The 19,221-nt window shown below is 44.2% G+C and overlaps 1 protein-coding gene across 3 annotated transcripts in view; it reads right to left on the bottom strand.

The window, feature by feature from the left end:
- Positions 1-356: 356 nt before the first annotated feature.
- The window catches only part of LMF1 (lipase maturation factor 1), a 161,721-nt gene continuing 142,856 nt past the window's right edge, over positions 357-19,221 (bottom strand). For 2 of the 3 annotated variants that reach the window (XM_087912635.1, XM_087912633.1), the window contains exons 8-10: positions 16,049-16,232; positions 9,484-9,596; positions 357-2,518 (exon numbers count right to left, since the gene is read on the bottom strand). In XM_087912635.1, the coding sequence (XP_087768761.1) occupies positions 2,344-2,518; positions 9,484-9,596; positions 16,049-16,232 (472 nt within the window). In that variant the 3' untranslated portion in view covers positions 357-2,343. The remainder of the gene's footprint in view (positions 2,519-9,483; positions 9,597-16,048; positions 16,233-19,221) is intronic. The other variant, XM_087912634.1, reaches the window with a different exon arrangement.

Raw genomic sequence — 19,221 nt, 5'->3', positions numbered from 1 at the left:
TACTTCTTCCATCGGAGAAGATCCTGGGATTAATGCACTAGCCTAAATTTACAGAGAGGAAAGCGGAGGTGAGCAAAAGTATGAAAATACACTTGCTTAATTTGGGCCAAGTTGCAGCAGAGGAAATATTCACGTTTAGCTTTCCCATCTCGAATAATTTCAGGGCATCCTCTGTTGACAAGAGTACCTTCTCCAGATCGTGCTAGATTCTGCCCACTCACCCGTCAACACTCCCCCTGTCCCCCTGCTGCAGATTGGACCTTGGCACGTTTGGAAAGATTTGACCCAACAGACTGGACGGAGGAGCGTTTCCTTTGACTATCCCAGCTGGAAAAAAAACGCACTCTGGAGTGACATGATCTGGAAATGGCTTTATGCAATGAACACCGAAACAGAAAAATGAGGAATCAAACAACAACAACAAAAAACACCTTTTAAGCGGACTCTGCCATAGTGCAGGAAGAAGAAGGAGACCCTTCATTTTTAATATAAAAATAACCCCTCACAAATAGGACTATAAAGGAAAGTGGATTTGTGGATTTAATTCTCTTGAAGCTGGAAGTTGCATGGATTAGAAGTCACTGGCCAATTAATTGCCATCCATTCTTCTTCATTCCTGTAGATAGAATTTCCTGCCTGCAATTTCAATGAAGCAATGAAGACAAATAGCTTTAATTAGACTTGTAGAGTTGACCTTCTCGCTTGTTTCAGTTTAATAAAGTTTATGGTGTATTAATCAGAGGGAAATGTTATTAGAAAAGAATGACAGCTTTTTTTTTCACGTGAAACAGGTTTTCTAGATATGAAGATTTTAAGTGGGATTGGTCCTTGTGTACTAGTTAGTCCCCTTGCAAGGAGAGCCAGATACCCATTAGATCTAAAAATACATAATAGACAGAATCCCTGGGACAAATTCCTTCTAATTTTGACCACTGTTAAAAGTGGTCAAATGCTTTTTTTAAAAAAAGTATTTTCTGTGAATTTGAACTCTGGACATTAAGGGTGAATTTTAATGCTGCTTGTTCTAGAACGAAGAATTAAAAAAAAAAGGTTGGTTTATCTTAAGTTTCCCAAGAATTGGTCTTTTACTGTGCTCAAATATAAGCAGATGCCAAATAAAAGTACTAAAAAACCCCAATGGGTTGTACTCACAAACTAAGCATTAATTGGTTGACCAGCAGCCCTCACCTAGATTTAAATTGCCTTTTGCAAGAGATTATTCCAGATTTTGGTGGGAGCTGCCTCGTTTCCCCAGAGGCTGTACTGGAGAAAGATATCAGAAGGAAAAAAATAAGACAAGGAAAGGAGAGGGCAGAAAAGAAATATCTCTTCACCCGCTTACAGTAGTTACTCTCCTGCTGATATAGTAACAACATCAACACTAGGTGGCGCCCAAGGACCTAAAAATGAAATTAAATCCTACCTTAACAGGTAGGACTTCTCTTGTCACTTGTGTGCAAAGTAGCTTGGCCAAAATTCCTGAGCGGAGCGACCTCTCACTAGATCTTTATGCAACCCCATGAAATCTCTGGAGGTTTTAGCCTTTTTCGCATCTAATTTCAATTTTGCATCTATGGCTTTGTAGGAAAGGTATGGATGGCGCTTGAAGGAGGAAGCTGACTTCAGGCAGAAATCAGTTGAACCAACAGACTTTGGGATCCCTGGATCCAGGCTTCCACAACCTAATTTTTATAAGGTGTGTGTGTGGGGGGGGGGTATCTCATTTTTCCAAAAGTTGATGGGTGGAAAATAAGTTGTTGGGTCTTGGACAGCACTAACCTTCATTTAAGGTTACGCCTAATATGACAATTTCTGTGTAATCAACCCAGCTCTCGAATTAAACATTCAACCGCCCTAGACAGATGTCAGATTAATTCCATGCCTTTTTCAAGAAAAATCCTCCATCTTCTGAACAACCCGTCGCTCTCCCTCTCATCACAAAGGTTGCCTCCCTTCATGTTGCTAATTTTGCTAACATTTCGGGGCCTGTAAACTATGTTAACATCTAATTATTGCATTTGGCGTGTCTTCCCCTGGCTGATCTTTGGAAAGCTCCCTTTTCTTAGGCTAATCAGGACGGTAAGAGATGCTAAAACCTACTCATGGCCAGAGTTTTCATTTTTCGACCCGTTCATTTCCAAGTAATGCTCTGAGCATCCTTTGCGGCCTCAGCTCCCCTAAATACAGAAAAGAAACCGCAAGATTTTTATCCCTGGCCTGGTGGGCTTGAGAGAGTGCTGGGGGGGTTGTCTCTGCTGTGAAGGATTGACAACAGAGCAGAGAATTCACACAACTCAAAGGAAGGCCAAAGACAAAACAGGGGGTAATTCTAGATCACCAAGCTCAATTCTGCTTCGGGTCCGGCCAGTTTCGAGCCTTGAAAAACTTCTTCAGTCCTTTCAGGTTGACAGGCGGGAAGTAGGGTCCAAGCCTCTTACGGATCCACCATTTCTGCTGCTGGGCGTGCTGCCCACCTGGCCGGCTGAACTTGTACCTGAAATGCTCTCCCCGGACCCACCTGCAAGAAGCAGAAACGTTGCAATGAGAACCAAGGTCCTGCTCCTCTCCTGCCGTTTCTTCCTCATTCCACAAAACACTGCAAATTGTATTTTCTCCAGCAATTGGTGCCAATTAGGGCAAGACACACCCACCGCCCGGCTTTTACAGGGTTGGTCCTTGGAGGAACAATTCAACCTGTCCTGCCCTATAGATCATCTTCGTTTAATGACCCCATAATTCTTTACGAGGTGGAGTTTTGGGCAACTGAATGGACTTAGCAGGGTGTTTACTGGCCGGATGCTTTTCCTGTTGCCCATGCAGTTTTATTCAGCCGATACATTCTCACTGGGCCCAGAGAAGAGAAACACCTGCCTCTGCTTAGAATTGAACTCACAGCCTCCTGATTGTGAGGTGAGAGCTCCACCTCTAGGCTACGGCACCACTCAACCTGTCCCATAGATGGTGGGGCTGAACTTGAGATAATGCGGGTAGTTCTCGACTTACGACAGTTCATTTAGCGACTGTTCAAAGTTACAACAGCACGAAAAACAGTGAGTTATGACACTTTTTCACATTTACGTCCGCTGCAATCTCCCCACGAAAATTGTACATCAAATTCAGATGCTTGGCATTTGACTCATATTTATGATGGTCTCAGTGTCCTGTGGTCACAGGTCGTCCCCTTTTTGTAACCTCTGACAAGCAAAGCCCACAGAGTAGCCAGATCCACTTAACAACCATGTTATACAATTGCAGTGACTCACTTAACGACAGGCATTTTGGACTCAATTATGGTCGTAAGTAACTACCCCTATTGTGCCTTTTTTTAAAAAAAAAATTCTGTGGGCATCTCTGGAGAAAAGGTCAAAATGAAGATAGAGAGGAAGGAATTGGGGCAGCCCCTGCCTCTGTGGAGGAAGGCTGAAAGCAAAGAAATAGAGTGGAATGAAATAGAATAGGAACTGGAAGGGACCTTGGAGGTCTTCTAGTCCAGCCCCCTGATCAAGCAGGAGAACCTATGCTATCTCAGACCAGTGACTGTCCAGTCTCTTCTTTAAAACTTCCAATGATGGCGCACCCAAGATTTCTGGTGTTCAGCTGTTCCACTGGTTAATTGTCCTCCCTCTTAGGAAGTTTCTCCTTAATTCCAGGTTGCTTCTCTCTTTGGTTAGTTTCCAACCATTGTTTCTTGCCTTGCCTTCCGATGGTTTGGAGAATAAATTGTTCCCCTCTTCTTTGTGGCAGCCCCTCAAACACTGGAATAGTGCCATCATGTCACCTTAATTCTTCTTTTCTTTAGACTAGCCAAACCCAAATCCTGCAGCCGTTCTTCATATGTTTTAGTCTCCAGGCCTTTGATCATCTTAGTCGCTCTTCTCTGCACTTTTTCCAAAGTCTGAGCATCTTTTTTTGTAATGTGGTAACCAAAACTGGATGCAGCATTCCAGGGGTGGCCTTGCTAAGGATTTATAAAGCGGCACTAATACTTCACCTGATTTTGATTCTGCGCCTCTGTTTATTCAACCCGGGATTGTGTTAACTTCTTTGGCAGCTGCCGCACACGGCTGGCTCATATTCAAGGGATCATCCACTAGGACTGCAAAGTCCCTCTCACAGTTACTGTGTTTGAGCCTGGTCTCGCCTAATCTGAAAGGAAAGGAAAGGAAAGGGAAGATAAAGAGGAAAGGGAAGGAAGATAAAAAGGAAAATAAAATAAAAAAGGGAAGGAAGGAAGATAAAAAGGAAAGGAAAATAAAAAGGGAAGGGAAGGAAGATAAAAGGAAAATAAAATAAAAAAGGGAAGGGAAGGAAGATAAAAAGGAAAGGAAAATAAAAAGGAAGAGAAGGAAGATAAAAAGGAAAGGAAAATAAAAAGGGAAGAGAAGGAAGATAAAAAGGAAAGGAAAATAAAAAGGGAAGAGAAGGAAGATAAAAAGGAAAGGAAAATAAAAAGGGAAGAGAAGGAAGATAAAAAGGAAAGGAAAATAAAAAGGGAAGGGAAGGAAGATAAAAAGGAAAATAAAATAAAAAAGGGAAGAGAAGGAAGATAAAAAGGAAAGGAAAATAAAAAGGGAAGAGAAGGAAGATAAAAAGGAAAGGAAAATAAAAAGGGAAGAGAAGGAAGATAAAAAGGAAAGGAAAATAAAAAGGAAAGGAAAATAAAAAGGAAAGGAAGATAAAAAGGAAAGGAAAATAAAAAGGAAAGGAAAATAAAAAGGGAAGGGAAGGGAAAGAATCGGTCTCCACAGAGGCTGATTTTGCAACCTCCTGAATCCTTTTTGTCATGGAGGAGCAAGTTTGCTTTCTCCCAGCCTGGATGGTCCCGCAACTTCCTCCTCGAGGCTGGGACAGCTGTGCTGCAGAGATGCCCCCTGTCCATCACCCCCCGTGACATCTTCCAACTGGGAAGGCTTGCAAAGAGGCCACATCTCTAAGCTGTTGTGGCTGGAGGCTAAAACCTTCTAGACAGGTGAAAACAGTTGTGGAGGAGGCAGCTGTCTCTCTCTCTCTCTCTCTCTCTCTCTCTCTCTGGAACAGATGGGATGTTTTTGGAGGGAAAAGACAAGCACACACACACACACACACACACACACACACACACACACGGATTGGGAGACCAGCAGGGTGGGCAAAATGTTTGCCTGCGCAGAGGTTGAGGGTTTTTTTTGATGAAGTAACAGTGGGAGAGAGGGAGTGTGTGCCTAGGAAGCCTCTGACATTGTCAGGAAGGATCAAGTTGCACAGGGCAATTTGTAGCTGGCGACACACGCACACACACACACACACAAAGCACACTAAACCCTAAACGAGGCAGTATCTCTTTTCCCGTGCGTTGGAGTCGGTTCTTTGACTCTTGCAGCTGCCTGGACAAGTTCCTGCAATGTTCTTGGCAAGATTTCAGAAGAGCTTTCGTCGCTGTCTCCTTCCTAGGGCGGAGAGAAAGCGGCTGGCCCATGGTCACCTAACCGGGTGCCTGCCTCAGGTGGCACTAGAACTCCCGGTCTTCTGTTCCTAGCCTGAGGCCTTGAACCGCTAGGCTAAACTGGCCCTCTAAATGAGAGTTGGCAAAGCCCAGGGGCTGCGTGGATAATCCAATAATCCGTGCCCTGTTTTAACATGGTGGCCTTCACACGACATGCTTAAGGAAGAAAATGGTGGCTTCCGCTGACTTGGAGTGCTCACGGTTTCTGAAGGTTTAATTGTCCTTTCACACTTGAGCAAAGCTTTACACCAACCTTGTGGCTCAATCATTTATGAATCCTTGCAGCCAGGGGTAGGATTCACATTTTTTTTTTTACTACCAGTTCTGCGGGGAAGGCTTGGTGGGCGCGGCAGGGGAAGGATACTGCAAAATCCCCATTCCTTCCCCACCCCACTAACCTGCTTTCCAGATCCATTCTCCTGGGCAGGGCAACCAAAGAAGACCCAGTCGATCAGCTGGGACTCAAAGGGAGGCAGAGAATAGATGGGGTTGGCGGGACCAGTCAGGGGTGGGATTGGCCGGTTCTCCGAACTACTACCGGTTTGAGAGAACCGGTCAGAACCGGCTAAATACCACCTCCGCTTGCAGCCCCAAACAGGAGTCTTTTAAGATTTATGAGGACTAAATGCCTTATGAACCTTGAGCCAGATCTAACGCTTTGTGCCCGGATGTTTTGCAAAAGTTCCTTTGCCCAAGTCAAGTTTCACACTCAATTAGATTACTCCCACCCATGACCTCATGTTGTAACCTTTTTTTTTCCTTTTTGCAGAAGCGAGCCAGTCATCTGCTTTTCATTTTCTGTTTTACTGCACTTGCACGGCAGCAATAACCCCACACCACAATCTAATTTCATTTTGAAGTGTCCAAAGAACGCCAGTCAACATTGTTCTCCAACTCCTTAATTCTTCTTCAGATTTACTGTCAGAGAACCTACACGAGTGAGCTGAGCTTTACGAAATGCCAGGCCCAGAGGGAAAAGTATCGGGGAACAAATTCAGTCCCGCAAATGTGCTCCCTCCTTCACAGGTCTGCATTTGGTGTGTGAACACGTGTGTGCTTGTGAGGGAAAGAGGAAAAGCATTCCAGGTGTAGGAACTGGGCCTGGCTAGTCTCGTGAAGAGAAGGACCTGGCGAGACAGGTAGAAGTCTTCCAATATTTAAGGGGCTGCCACAGAGAGGAGAGGGGTCAAGCTATTTTCCAAGGCAACTGAAGGCCAAACAAGGAACAATGGACGGAAGCTGATCAAGGAGAAATTCAACCTGGAAATAAGGAGGAATTTTCTGGCAGTGGGAACAATCAACCCATGGAACAGAAGTTGCCTTCGGAGGTTATGGGAGCTTCATCCCTGGAAGCTTTCAAGAAAAGACTGGACTGCCATCTGTCAGAAATGGTGTAGGGTCTCCTCCTGCTTGGACAGGGGTTTGGACTAGATGACCTACAAGGTCCCTTCCATCTCTGTTAATCCGTTCAGCTGTTTACCCCAATTCAGCTGTGTCCCATGGGCACACTTTACAAAGCCTTGGTAAGACCACACTTGGAATACTGCATCCAGTTCTTGTCACCACAATACAAAAAACATGTTGAGACCCTAGAAAGAGTGCAGAGAAGAGTAACAAAGATGATTAGGGGACTGGAGGCTAAAACATATGAAGAACCGTTACAGGAATTGGGTATGTCTAGTCTAGAGAAAAGAAGGCCTTCCAATATTTGAGGGGCACCTACAAAGACGAGGGGATCAAACTATTTTCTAAAGCACCAAAAGGCAAGATGTGAAACAATGGATGGAAAGTAATTGTGATGACCCAAAGGGGCGTGGCACAAAAGCAACAAAGTCACAAAAGTAGGGAAAGTCCCTTTAATACCTCCAACCTGCCCGCCAATGTCCAGTTATCATCGGCTGGAGAAAAAAGTCTCCCAAGTACAGTTTTTAAAGGGAAGAAATTCCGTCCAAACTCAAAGTACATATAAATTATAAATAAAAACTAACCCAAGCCACACTACAGCAATTAACGAGACAGGGCAGGATAACGGATTGAAGATGTCAAAAGATAATGAAACAGACGCACTTGGAAGGACGCCAGAACTCAGATAAGACTTGACAAACCAAAATAATTTCACACTTTGCTTCCAGCAACTTTGCTGTGCATGGTTTGCCTTTTTAAACAGTTTTCCCAGCTGCAGCCAATGAAGGGGATCAGGGCCTTTTCCTCCCCCGTAAACCACACAACTCACCTTGCTCCCTTATCTGTTCCTCCCTAGGATGAAGAGCAGATGGGCCCGGGTCTTCCTCTGAATGCCCAGCCCTACTGTGCCCTTCCCCAGTTTCCTCCATAGCCACTAGAGCCACACTCCTACTCCCTGTCAGCTGATCCACCTCTCCCTCAGAATCAGATTCCAACAGGGGCATGACAGTAATCAAGGAGAAAAGCAACCTGAAACTAAGGAGAAAATTCCTAAAGGTGAAAGCAATCAACCCGTGGAATAACTTTCCTTCAGAAGTTGTAGGTGTTCCATCACTGGGGGCTTTCAAAAAGAGACTGGGAAGTCATATGTCTGAAATGGTATAGAGCCTCTTGCTTGAATAGGGGGTTGGACTAGAAGACCTCTGAGGTCCCTTCCAACTCTGTTATTCTGTGTTTTATGATCTGGACAAGAGTCTGCCTTAGAAGGTATCCGTGCAACAGCATTGTCGGAAAAAGGATCTCACTGTGTGGCTGTTTCCCTGGTCAGAAGATGTCCCTCATTTGTCACCAGAGAAACTCTCTAGAATGAATGGAGTAGTTTGAATCTTTGTTGGAAAAAGGAACATCCTGAAGGGACATTTTGTTAGGTGGACATGTAAAAAACACCAAAATTTTGGAGACAAATGTATACATTAATTCTGAAGATTTTTGTGATGACCCAGGATGGGATATAAAACAAACACTGTCACAAAAAACAGGTGAAGCCCCTTTTATTCCTTCACTTTGCTTCCAAGCTCCAAATATCCTTGACTGGGGACAAAAAAACTCCCACACAAACAGTTACAAGAAGAAGGAAAAAAAGCCAACACAAACCAGGCAAGATAAGGGCTGGAGGACGTCCACAGATAACACACACTGGGAAGGACACCAAACTCAGAGAGGAACCATAAACTAGAGATATTTCCATGCTTTGTTTCCAGCATTCGCCCATACGCATGTCTGTCCTCTTACCCAGATGTCACAGCTGCAGCCCATGAAGAGGATCAAGGCCCTCTCTTCCCAAGTAGCCCACGTCTCTCCCTTATCCTCTCCTCCCTGCATGCCCTAGGATGGAGAGGGGATGGGCCTGGGTCCTCCTCTGACTGCCCGGCCAGCCTCTGCCCTTCCCCAGCCTCCTCCACAACCTCCGGAGCCACACTTCCACTCCCTGTCGGCTGTTCCTCCTCTCCCTCAGAGTCAGTCTCCAACGGGGGCATGACAATTTTAAAGGTTAAAGTACAACTGAAACCAGAGGCCTTTCTTCTAGGACTGGTGGACAGGCAACTAGAAACAAGTCATGAAACTTTCTTTTTTAGCATGACAACGGCAGTATAATATGCTCAAATATGGAAAAGTTTGACAAAGCCCACAACGGAGGAATCGTTGGGGAGGAGGATGGAATTTGCGGAAATGGCTGGATTGACTTGTTTGACCGGGGGAAAAAAAAATATCTTTATTGCTGACTGGAAATCCCTCAGAGGCTCTTTTTTGCATAAAATGGGGGAAAAAGGCACTTACGCTTTCATGATTAGAAAAAGAAATATCACAGAAAAGAATGAGCTATTTTGTAATCGTAGATAAGAGGTGCTTTTGTAAATCTATTTATATTGCCGCAAAAGAAACAGAAAGCTTCTCTTTCCATTTCTTTCCCTTCTTTCTTTCTGCACTTTTGCTTTTTTCTTGATTTTTTTCCCCTTCTTATTCTTCTTTTACTCTTTATTAATAAACTTTTATTAAGCTTTTTTAAAAAAAGAAGATGCCCCTTAAACTGGACTTACTTGGGTGGTGCCTTGTCCTCAAACGGGTTGAAGGCCAGAAGAGACAACGTTTCCTTCTCGTTGGCCAAGAGTTTCCCGGCTAAGTGAATAACCCATTCGTTCTGCTCGTAGGTCTTACGGAGAAAGAGAGCAAGGAGAAGGGGAGAAAACACACATTTTGAGAAGCGATGCACACGAAGTGGATTTTAAGCCAAACAGGTCAACTGGAAGCCTCTGAATAATAAAAGATAAAAGCAGTGCATTACCATACACGGAAACACCCCCCCCCCCAATCTTTCATGCATTCATTAGAGTTGGGGGCGATAAACTGTCCTTGACTTGCGACCACAATTGAGCCCAACGTTTCTGTTGCTAAGTGAGTTGTTAAGTGGATTTTGCCCCATTTTGCAACCTTCCTGGCCACAGTCGTTAAATGGATAGATAGATAGATAGATGGATAGATAGATAGATAGATAGATAGATAGATAGATAGATAAATTTATTGTCATTGTACTCAGAAACCTGAGAACAACGAAATAAGGTGCTCTTCCACAACATACAACTGAACAACACCAAAAGACATGTACAAATAACAATGTAAAACAAATTAAAACTAATAACAGTTAAAAACTGTACAACCAGAATATATATATATATGTTAATCTGGCTTCCCCATTGGCTTTGCTTGTCGGAAGGTCGCAAAAGGATATCACAGGACCCCAGGATACTGTGACGGTCATAAATATGAGTCAGTTGCCAAGCGTTGCAGTTTTAATCATGTGGCCATGGGGGATGCTGCAATGGTCATAAGTGTGAAAAACCATGATAAGTCACTTCTTTCAGTGCCATTGCAACTTGGAGCGGACACTAAATGAGTGGTTGTAAGTCAAGGATTACACCTGTAGACAGGTTAGAAAAAGCTCCCCTGCCTGGTGTCCTCAGAAGCATTAAATTCTACAACCTTAAACTGAGCAGAGAAATAGCGTGGCTTCATATCTGTCCTACACTAAAGTCAAACAGAGCTATGAACTGGCAAGTAGAGTATTGCCATAGTGAGTTGCAAAGACCAAGTCCTCATACCGAGTCAGAATTTGGAGGCACAACTGTGATGCCAACCACAGGCCTTGTAGTTTTTTTCAGCTCCCTGTGAAGCCAGGGGTAACCCAAGGGAGCAACTTAGTCAAGCCACTTCCTATCTTTGATATATCCTGAATTGATAGAGATTGATATAACTTTGATATATTCTGTATTGATAAGGCTTTGATATAACTTTGATATATCCTGTATTGATAGACTTTGATATATCTTTGATATATTCTGTATTGATAGACTTTGATATAACTTTGATATATTCTGTATTGATAGACTTTGATATAACTTTGATATATTCTGTATTGATAGACTTTGATATATCCTGTATTGGTAGACTTTGATACATCTTTGATATATTCTGTATTGATAAGACTTTGATACATCTTTGATATATCCTGTATTGATAGACTTTGATACATCTTTGATATATTCCGTATTGATAGACTTTGATATAACTTTGATATATTCTGTATTGATAGACTTTGATATAACTTTGATATATTCTGTATTGATAGACTTTGATATATCCTGTATTGATAGACTTTGATACATCTTTGATATATCCTGTATTGCCCTGGAAACAGCAAAGGACCAGCCCCCGTTGCCTCTGCCAACAAAAACGGAGCTCGGGAGAGCCACGCATGCCCCCGAGCTTCCTTTTCACTAGCAATAGGCTGCAGAAGGGCGTTGCAGCTGAAAATGGACGTTGAGCTAGCCACCCCACCCCTGGCCACGCCCCCTGCCCCCTCCACCCCGAGGTAAAACACAACCCTGATGCAGCCATTAATTTAAATCGATTTTGGCACCCCGTCCTAGGAGGAAGTTGAAAAGGTTGAGCACGTGGGTCAAACTCAAGCCCAGCCTTTGCAGTGGAACCTGGGCACCTTTCCTAACACCGAAAATGTGGTTGTCGTTGGTACTGAGCGATGAAACAGCAAAGGGTTCCCATTATTGTCCAGTCTTTCATTTGGGCGCATGCCTCTCTCCAAGCCATCTTTCTTGAAATCCTGGGGGAAATTTCTAGGGGGCTTTTTTGGTCAAAGAGCCCCTGTCACTGCTAAGGTTGAACTCTGTCCTTCAGAAATGATTGGAGAATATCTGCTTCCTGCAGGGAAATTTGGGGGAAAAATATTTCTATCCAATTTCTCTGCCCACAAATTTGGTGAAGTTTTTTGAAAAGCCTTTTTATGGTCAGTTCTTGCTACTACAAACATTCTTCATCATGAGGAATTCAACTTCCCTCGTGTTCTCTCAAAGAAACACCCTGAAGTCAGCGCCGTTCCTTGTTGGTGCCACATGTTAGGGATAAACATCCTTGTAACTACTGGAGTGGAAACTCCCAGACGGCATTGGAGCAAAACAGAACACAAGGAAGCTGAGAGGGCATCAGAATGGTTCTCCTCCAGAGGGGATACCCCACCCCCAAGACCCTTCAGCTTCTGACAAGGGAACATCAAAGAACGGCACTTCATCTGAGATACACCACAGAACATAGAACAACAGAGTTGGAAGGGACCTTGGAGGTCTTTTAGTCCAACCTCCTGCTCAAGCAGGAGACCCTGACAAACAGCTGTCCAGTCTCTCCTTGAAAACCTCCAGTAAATGGAGCATCTACAACATCTCAAGGCAAGCCGTTCCATTGGTTAATTGTTGTTGATATCAGGGTACAATCCTGGTTTCTTTCCCATATTAGTGGCCTGAGCTGAGACCAAGGGCTCAAGCCCAACAAGGAAGGAAGGATTAAGGTAAAGGTTCCCCTCGCAAATATATGTTAGTCGTTCCTGGCTCTAGGGGGCGATGCTCATATTCATTACAAAGCTGAAGAAGAGCCAGCGCTGTCCAAAGATGTCTCCGTGGTCATGTGGCCGGCAGGACTAAACACCTTCGAAGGCGCATGGAACTCTGTTACCTTCCCACCAAAGGGGTCCCTATTTTTCTACTTGCATTTTTTAACCTGCTTTCGAACTGCTAGGTTGGCAGAAGCTGGGACAAGTAACGGGAGCTCACCCCATTACACAGCGCGAGGGATTCAAACCGCCGAACTGCCCACCTTTCTGATCGATAAGCTCAGCATCTTAGCCCCTGAGGCACTCTTCATTCAACAGAAGGTTTGGAGGAGTCTTTTTCCAATGCTCTCCCCATAAGGGTTCTGGAGGGACATAAAAGAAGGTAGACCTTCGGAGACCAACTGCTCAAATCATTTCCAACCTCTGACCCATCAGTGAGAACAATTAATTGGTGGAACTAACCAAGGAGAGAAGCAACTTAGAACTATGGAGAAATTTCTATACAGCGAGATCAATCAAACAGAAGTTATGGGTGCACCATCACTGGAGGGTGTTCAAGAAGAGACTGGACAGCCATTTGTATGAAATGGCGTAAGGTTTCCTGCATAAGCAGATGGTTGGACTAGATACAGGGGTCACCAACCTTTTGGATCTCAGGCACCACCAAACTCATAATTTTAAATCCTGCGGACCACTAATATGAATTGCTGACGTTGGTGGGAAAGTCGGTCCCATATTCCAGAGCTGCAGTAGTCACAGGACTAGCCCTTTGGTCATCCCGGAGCAGCTGCTCCTCCACCCGGGTGTATCGGCCTGCCATGGACTGAAGGAGATGCTCCGGGATGGCCAAAGGGTCAGTCTTGTGACTACTGCAGCTCTGGAATATGGGACTGGCCCGTGGTGGGGTTGGAAATCTCTGCTGTAGAGGTTGGCACGTGTAATGTGCAAATTTGTAGGTGGTGCAACATGGAAATACAGTGCAGCCCTTGCCAGCCAGGACAAGGTAATGTTGCTGTTGCGGCAAGAGGGGGGCGGAGGCCCAGGTGGGCCGAAGCGGCGATGGAGATGGCTGGAAGGGGCGAGAGCGCCATGCTATTTGCATGGCATCAGCATTCCGCCTTTGCTCGAGGAGCCTGGCTGAAGTTTCCCGTGCCACTCGCACTTCAGCGCTTTGAAGGTTTGCGCTCAGATGAAGGGTGGGGGCCAGCGGGTGGGCAGGCCACGTGGACGGCGCAGCCATGTGTTCCCATGCAGCCTGGATTAACTGCTTTGAGGGGAGGGTGTGCTTTGGAGGGGACAGTTCTCTGCAGACCACTGAAATTTTCTCGTGGACCACCAGTGGTCCCTAGCCCACCAGTGGGCGACCACTGAACTAGAAGACCTCCAAGGGTCCTTCCAACTCTTTTATTCTGTATTCCTTCTGGGTATTTCTGTCCAACCGGCTTTCTCATGGAGGTGCTCGGGGTTTTTCTTTGTAGCCCTTTTCAAAGTGCTCCATTTTCAAACTCGGCTGACTTCTTTCTGCTGACTTCTCCCCACTCGCCTCCCTCCCCCAAGGGGGACCTGTTCTGTTCGACTGCGAGAGCGTTTGCCGATAGACTCCTCAGCGTCTTCACATCATTTCTTTCCAACATTCTGCTGAAAGTTGGAAAGAAGAAAAATGCAGAGAGTGATTATGTTTGGCTAATAATAAATTAGGAAATGTTTTCTTGCAAAGTAATGGCGTGCTGCCCAAAAGACAATTAAAAGCACTTTTGGTGTAGCAATTAGGCAATGGCATTTTTTCCCCCCTCCCGATGCTCTTTGGTCCAGATGGATCCACAAGTGTATAAAACTTCCGATGCGCCAATATTCAGAAAGTCCTCATTCAACCACGACAGGCTTTCGGCCTCCTTTTTCTGCTTCCAGTGGAAATCTGGGACCTTGTCCCAAAAAAGGAAGTTTTTCTAGGAGCTGCCAGCCGAAGAGACTGTTGCGTATCAAGCAGTGAAGAGTTCCAAAAAACAATCCGTTGCGAGAGGGGCTGAAGGATGGAAATGATTTCTCTCATGCTTCTTGGTTGCTCTTCAGGATCCAGGGAAGAGTCGGATGGGCTCAATCATTCATTGTCTCTATCCCACAGACACCAGACCATGCTATTGAATGGAGCCTAGAAGCCATTAGGCATTTTATATTATGTTTTAATTCTTTTTTTTTTAAATAAAGTTTTATTGAGTTTTAACAAAACAAATAAAACATCTTATATGAATACAGCATGGTTCTGGATTATCACATTTCCATACAGACACAATTTCATATGCATATTCATCTTATGTATTCAACTTCATACCTTATTACTCTTTTTCCAACTTCTCACTATTTCTCCCTTTACTTCCCTTAATTTTCTTTTAGGGTTATCTTATTTTCTGCTTATTCAATTGTATTTCTTTTACCTAAATTGCTACATCTTTTTATTCATTGTACTTATACTTTCGTCTGTCTTGTTTACAATTTCATATGTTCTCTTCCAACATTCTTAAGAAGCAAAATTCCCCCTATGATTGCCAATCGAAGTGCAACACCTTTAAATCCTATTGTTATTATCATATGAAATCTCATTAAACATTGAATTTGTGCATCTTTGACATAACATTCAAATTTCTAATGTCTGTTTTATGTCATGTAGATCTCATCATTCAGACTCTGCTTGGTACTTCCCCTTGAAAATGTAAAAAGAAAAATTCTACAAACATAACAAAAACTATATATATAGTTATATATGGATCTTTGGTTATACATATATATACTAATGTGTATATATACATATACATATGTGTGTGTGTGTGTGTGTGTGTGTACACACACACACACACACACACACATACATACACACACATTAGTAAACAAAATAGTTATTCAAAATCATTCTAGTACTGGTATGAACCTTGTAAATCTTTCACGTTTCTTTTCAATATCTATCAATCTTTGAGAACAATTGAAATGTTTCCCTCCCTTCTTCATTATTACTTAACTGTTAATAAGCATACCATTGGATAGTCATACAGTTTTATCTTATAAATTATTACTATTAATAAGCAAAATAATTATTCAAATTCATTCTAATAACTGGTATAAATTTCCTTATAAAACTTTCACATTTCTTTTCAATATTTTATCAATCTTTAGAAACAATTGCAATGTTTCCCTCTCTTCTTTATTATTGCATTAACTATAAATAAACATACCATTACATAACAATACAGTTTTACCTCATAGATTATTTACTTATTTCATTTCTAACTCATTACAGTATTCTACTGTCACAACGCTATCTTTTGTACCTTTGCAGAATCCTCACTTTTAACTTAATTTAACCATTGTCTCTGTGTTTTCTAGCTGAGCAAATACCTTTAACCCTAGTACGTTTCCCCTTTTTCTTTATTTCTTGTTTTTGTCCCTCATCAGTTCTTTCCCTTTCTCTTTCCCCCCTTTTTCTCATCCCTTTTTTATACCCTTCTTTCTCTAATTTTCCCTTCTGTAGTTTTCTTTTCTGCTTGTCCTTTCTGTAATAGACTCCGAAGGCAGCACCCCACTCCCAGATGGCCCTATTCCTGCATCGGACACAGGACCCTCGTCCAAGTCCTCGCCCTGACTGGTTCCTTTTGTCCTCACTGTCCGATACCTTTGCTGTCCGCATTGGCTGCCAGAGAACCACAACAGATACTCACCTGGAAAGCGGCAAACCACATGAGCCAATCCAGGCGGTAATGGTAGGGGCTGATTAGGCAGGGCCGCCTCTGCAGATTCCCGGGTTTACACTTGAATTCATATTCTTCCCAAACTGCATCAGGATCATTGGGATCCGAGCTGGAAGTCCCTTGGATTATAACCTCAGTTCTCTCTTTGGTGATGCTGCAAGATAGAAGAGTGTGGTGAACGTTTGGAAGCTCTTGAGGAGGCAACCAAGTGCGGCCCAGGGACGCGTTAAGTGCAAGGGCAGAAATATTCAAGTACTTGAGGCCCTGCCACAAAGAAGAGGGGGTCAAATTATTCTCCAAAGCACCCGAGAGCAGGACAAGAAACAATGGATGGAATCTAATCAACCTGGAATTAAGGAGAAACTTCCTAACAGTGAGGAAAATTAACCAGTGGAACAGCTTTGCCTTCAAAAGTTGTAGGTGCTCCATCAGTGGAGGTTTTTAAGAAGAGACTGGAGAGCCACTTGTCTGGAATGGTATAGGTTCTCCTGCTTGAGCAGAGGGCTGGACTAGAAGACCTCCAAGGTCCCTTCCAATTCTGTTCTGTTCCATTCCATTCCATATTCTATCCTATACTATTCTTCCCAGCGTTACAACACAGTTTTAGGGGAGAGGCGAGAAAGGCTTTCTGGGTTCCGAGGAAGGGATGGTCCAGCAGAGTCCTGATTAGGTATCAAGATTACATGGGGCGTTCACCAAATATCAGAATTGAACTATCTGCAGCAGGGATGTCAAACTCCTGGCCCGCGGGCCGGATGTGTTAGGCACTGACCACGCCCATGCCTGGTTTAGCAAAGGGGGAAAAAAGTCACGATACTTCATGTGATGCCTCCATAATGACGCGAGTTTGACACTGCTGATCTACAGGTAGTCCTCGATTTACAACAGTTCATTTAGTGACCATTTGAAGTTACAATGGCACTGAAAAAAAAGTGATTTATGACAAAATTTTCCGCACTTATGGGTCACAGGATTCCCTTTGGTGACCTTCTGGCAAGCAAAGTCAACAGGGAAGGCCGGACTCACTTAACAACCGTGTTACTCACTTAACAACTGCAGGGATTCACTTTACAACAGTGGCAAGAAAGTTTGTAAAATGGCGCAAAACTCCCTTAACCGATGACAACTTAGCAACATAAATTCTGGGCTCCATTGTGGTTGTAACTTGAGGACTCCCCATAGACATACATACTTCACAAGATTACAGTCCCTCCACGGCAGGGATTGTAAGCAATTGCTTAAGCAAAACACGTTCTGCATTCTGTTACAACCAACATGGAAAAACAGTTGGTCAGCCTTTTTGGACTGATGGCTAAAAACGGTTAGGAAGACTATTAAAAAGATCACTCAGGATTGTAAATCACCAGGGATTCTTTCGCATTAGGCTTTTGCTGCAAGTGCCAGAATGAAAAGCTGTACGACCGTTGCCTGCCAGACATGGCCAAACGTGCTTGAGGCCTTGTTGGCTACGTCACAAGAATTCCTACGGAAAAAAAGGAAGGGATAGATTGAGTTCGTATTTGACGGATCATTTTACATGAATCCTTTCTGAGCAGGAGATCTCGGCAGCGAGCACAGCTCCGCCCTTTGATGTTCCCCACCACAATAACTCCATGGAGAGTCTGGTCTTGAGAGCCCGGGATGGCCTCAGGTCACCTGGCTGAGGATGGAATACAAAACTGTCCTCCTTAGGGATGGGAAGGACCGAACCTCTAAGGCAGCGGGCTCAAACTCAATTTCATTGAGGGACGCATCAGGGCTGTGGTTGACCTGGAGGGGTCTGTGGGGGGCGCATGGCCAACGGGATGGATGTGACCAACTGGGTGGCTGTGCCCAGCTTGACACCAGTCCCCAAACTGCTGGCTGTCAGGATTCCGGCATTCAAAAGGACTTATTGGGAGTTAATATGTCCAACTTTGCCTGGGTGTAGCCGACTCTTGCAACACATAATTTATTGTCACCCTTGACCCTGGTTTTCCCCCACCCCCTGGGTGTATCATAATTCATATTCTCCAATGGAACACATCCATATCCAAGAGTCATCAATCATGCTCTCCAGTTAGAATTTTGCGTGGAAGAAACTTCGGTCACCTAGTTACCATCTTTGAAAACATTTATGGAATGCAGTTTTGGTTTGCAAACTGCTACACTGCTCCCCCTCCCTCTCCGCTGGCAACTCTAAAAGACCATAGAAATATGTTATGAGTTGACACTGGCATGTTTCCTCTTTGCGTTGGGTAGACTGGGCCGAAGCGACACTGTTCTGACCTAGGCTTCCTTAGAAAGCATAAAACACAATCTTGGTTACAGCAAGACATCTTTTATTTCCATGGCTGTGAATTACGTTCATTCACAGCCTGCAAGGCTTCACAAACAGTCTTTCATGGCAATGTTTATAAACACCCACCTTATTGCACTTGGAAAGCTGCCAGAGAACTAATTGCCAAGCGCATGGCAAGGCCGAACTTGACACAGAGTCAAACAGGACTTTTCAGAGCTTGAATTGATCAGATGAACTAATTGCTTCCTGCAAAAGCTCACGTCCTGTTTGCTCTTCTTTTATGTCACATGGGAGGGGCCAAGGGTGGGATCTGACCAGTGTAACTACTGGTTCAGTGATTTTACATTTTGCGTGTGCCTGTGTGCTTCGCATGATATTCTCATTCATATATCGTCATCAGCTAGCTCCCTGGACAGGTGCGCAGCGGTTGAGCAAGCACTTTTTTCCTGCTTTTTCAACCGTGGCTGTGTCGCGCAAAGCAGCTGTGGTTGAAAAAGCAGGAAATAAAGGTCAGCTAAGAGCCCGGGCGGGCAGGCAGGCCAAAACAGCAGCAGACATAGAACTGGTTCCATGTATGTTCTCTGTCTGCTGCTCTTCAGAGCTATCGGTTCTACAGAGGTGGACAGAACCGGTAGAATCCCACCCCTGGGAGGGGCCAATCATCTCCGAGGTATGGCCTTACTCCTGAGTCAACCCTGCTTTCTTAATTGTTCTTGTCAACTAGTAGCCCTGCACATGCGCAAGTTAGGAACCAGTTCCAGAAGCTCCCCTGCCTCACTGCTGTCTGAGTCTGAAGGCAGCTAATGATTGCCAGCTTGCTCTGGCCCCATCTCTGTCTCCAATGCAGAGCCCTCATCTGAGC

Source organism: Pseudonaja textilis, chromosome 14 (genome assembly GCF_049901715.1).
Source record: "Pseudonaja textilis isolate UNSWEBS1 chromosome 14, rPseTex1.2, whole genome shotgun sequence".
Lineage (NCBI taxonomy): Eukaryota > Metazoa > Chordata > Lepidosauria > Squamata > Elapidae > Pseudonaja > Pseudonaja textilis.
Note: the sequence above shows the minus strand (reverse complement) of the source record. Positions and strands in the feature narration are given on the sequence as shown.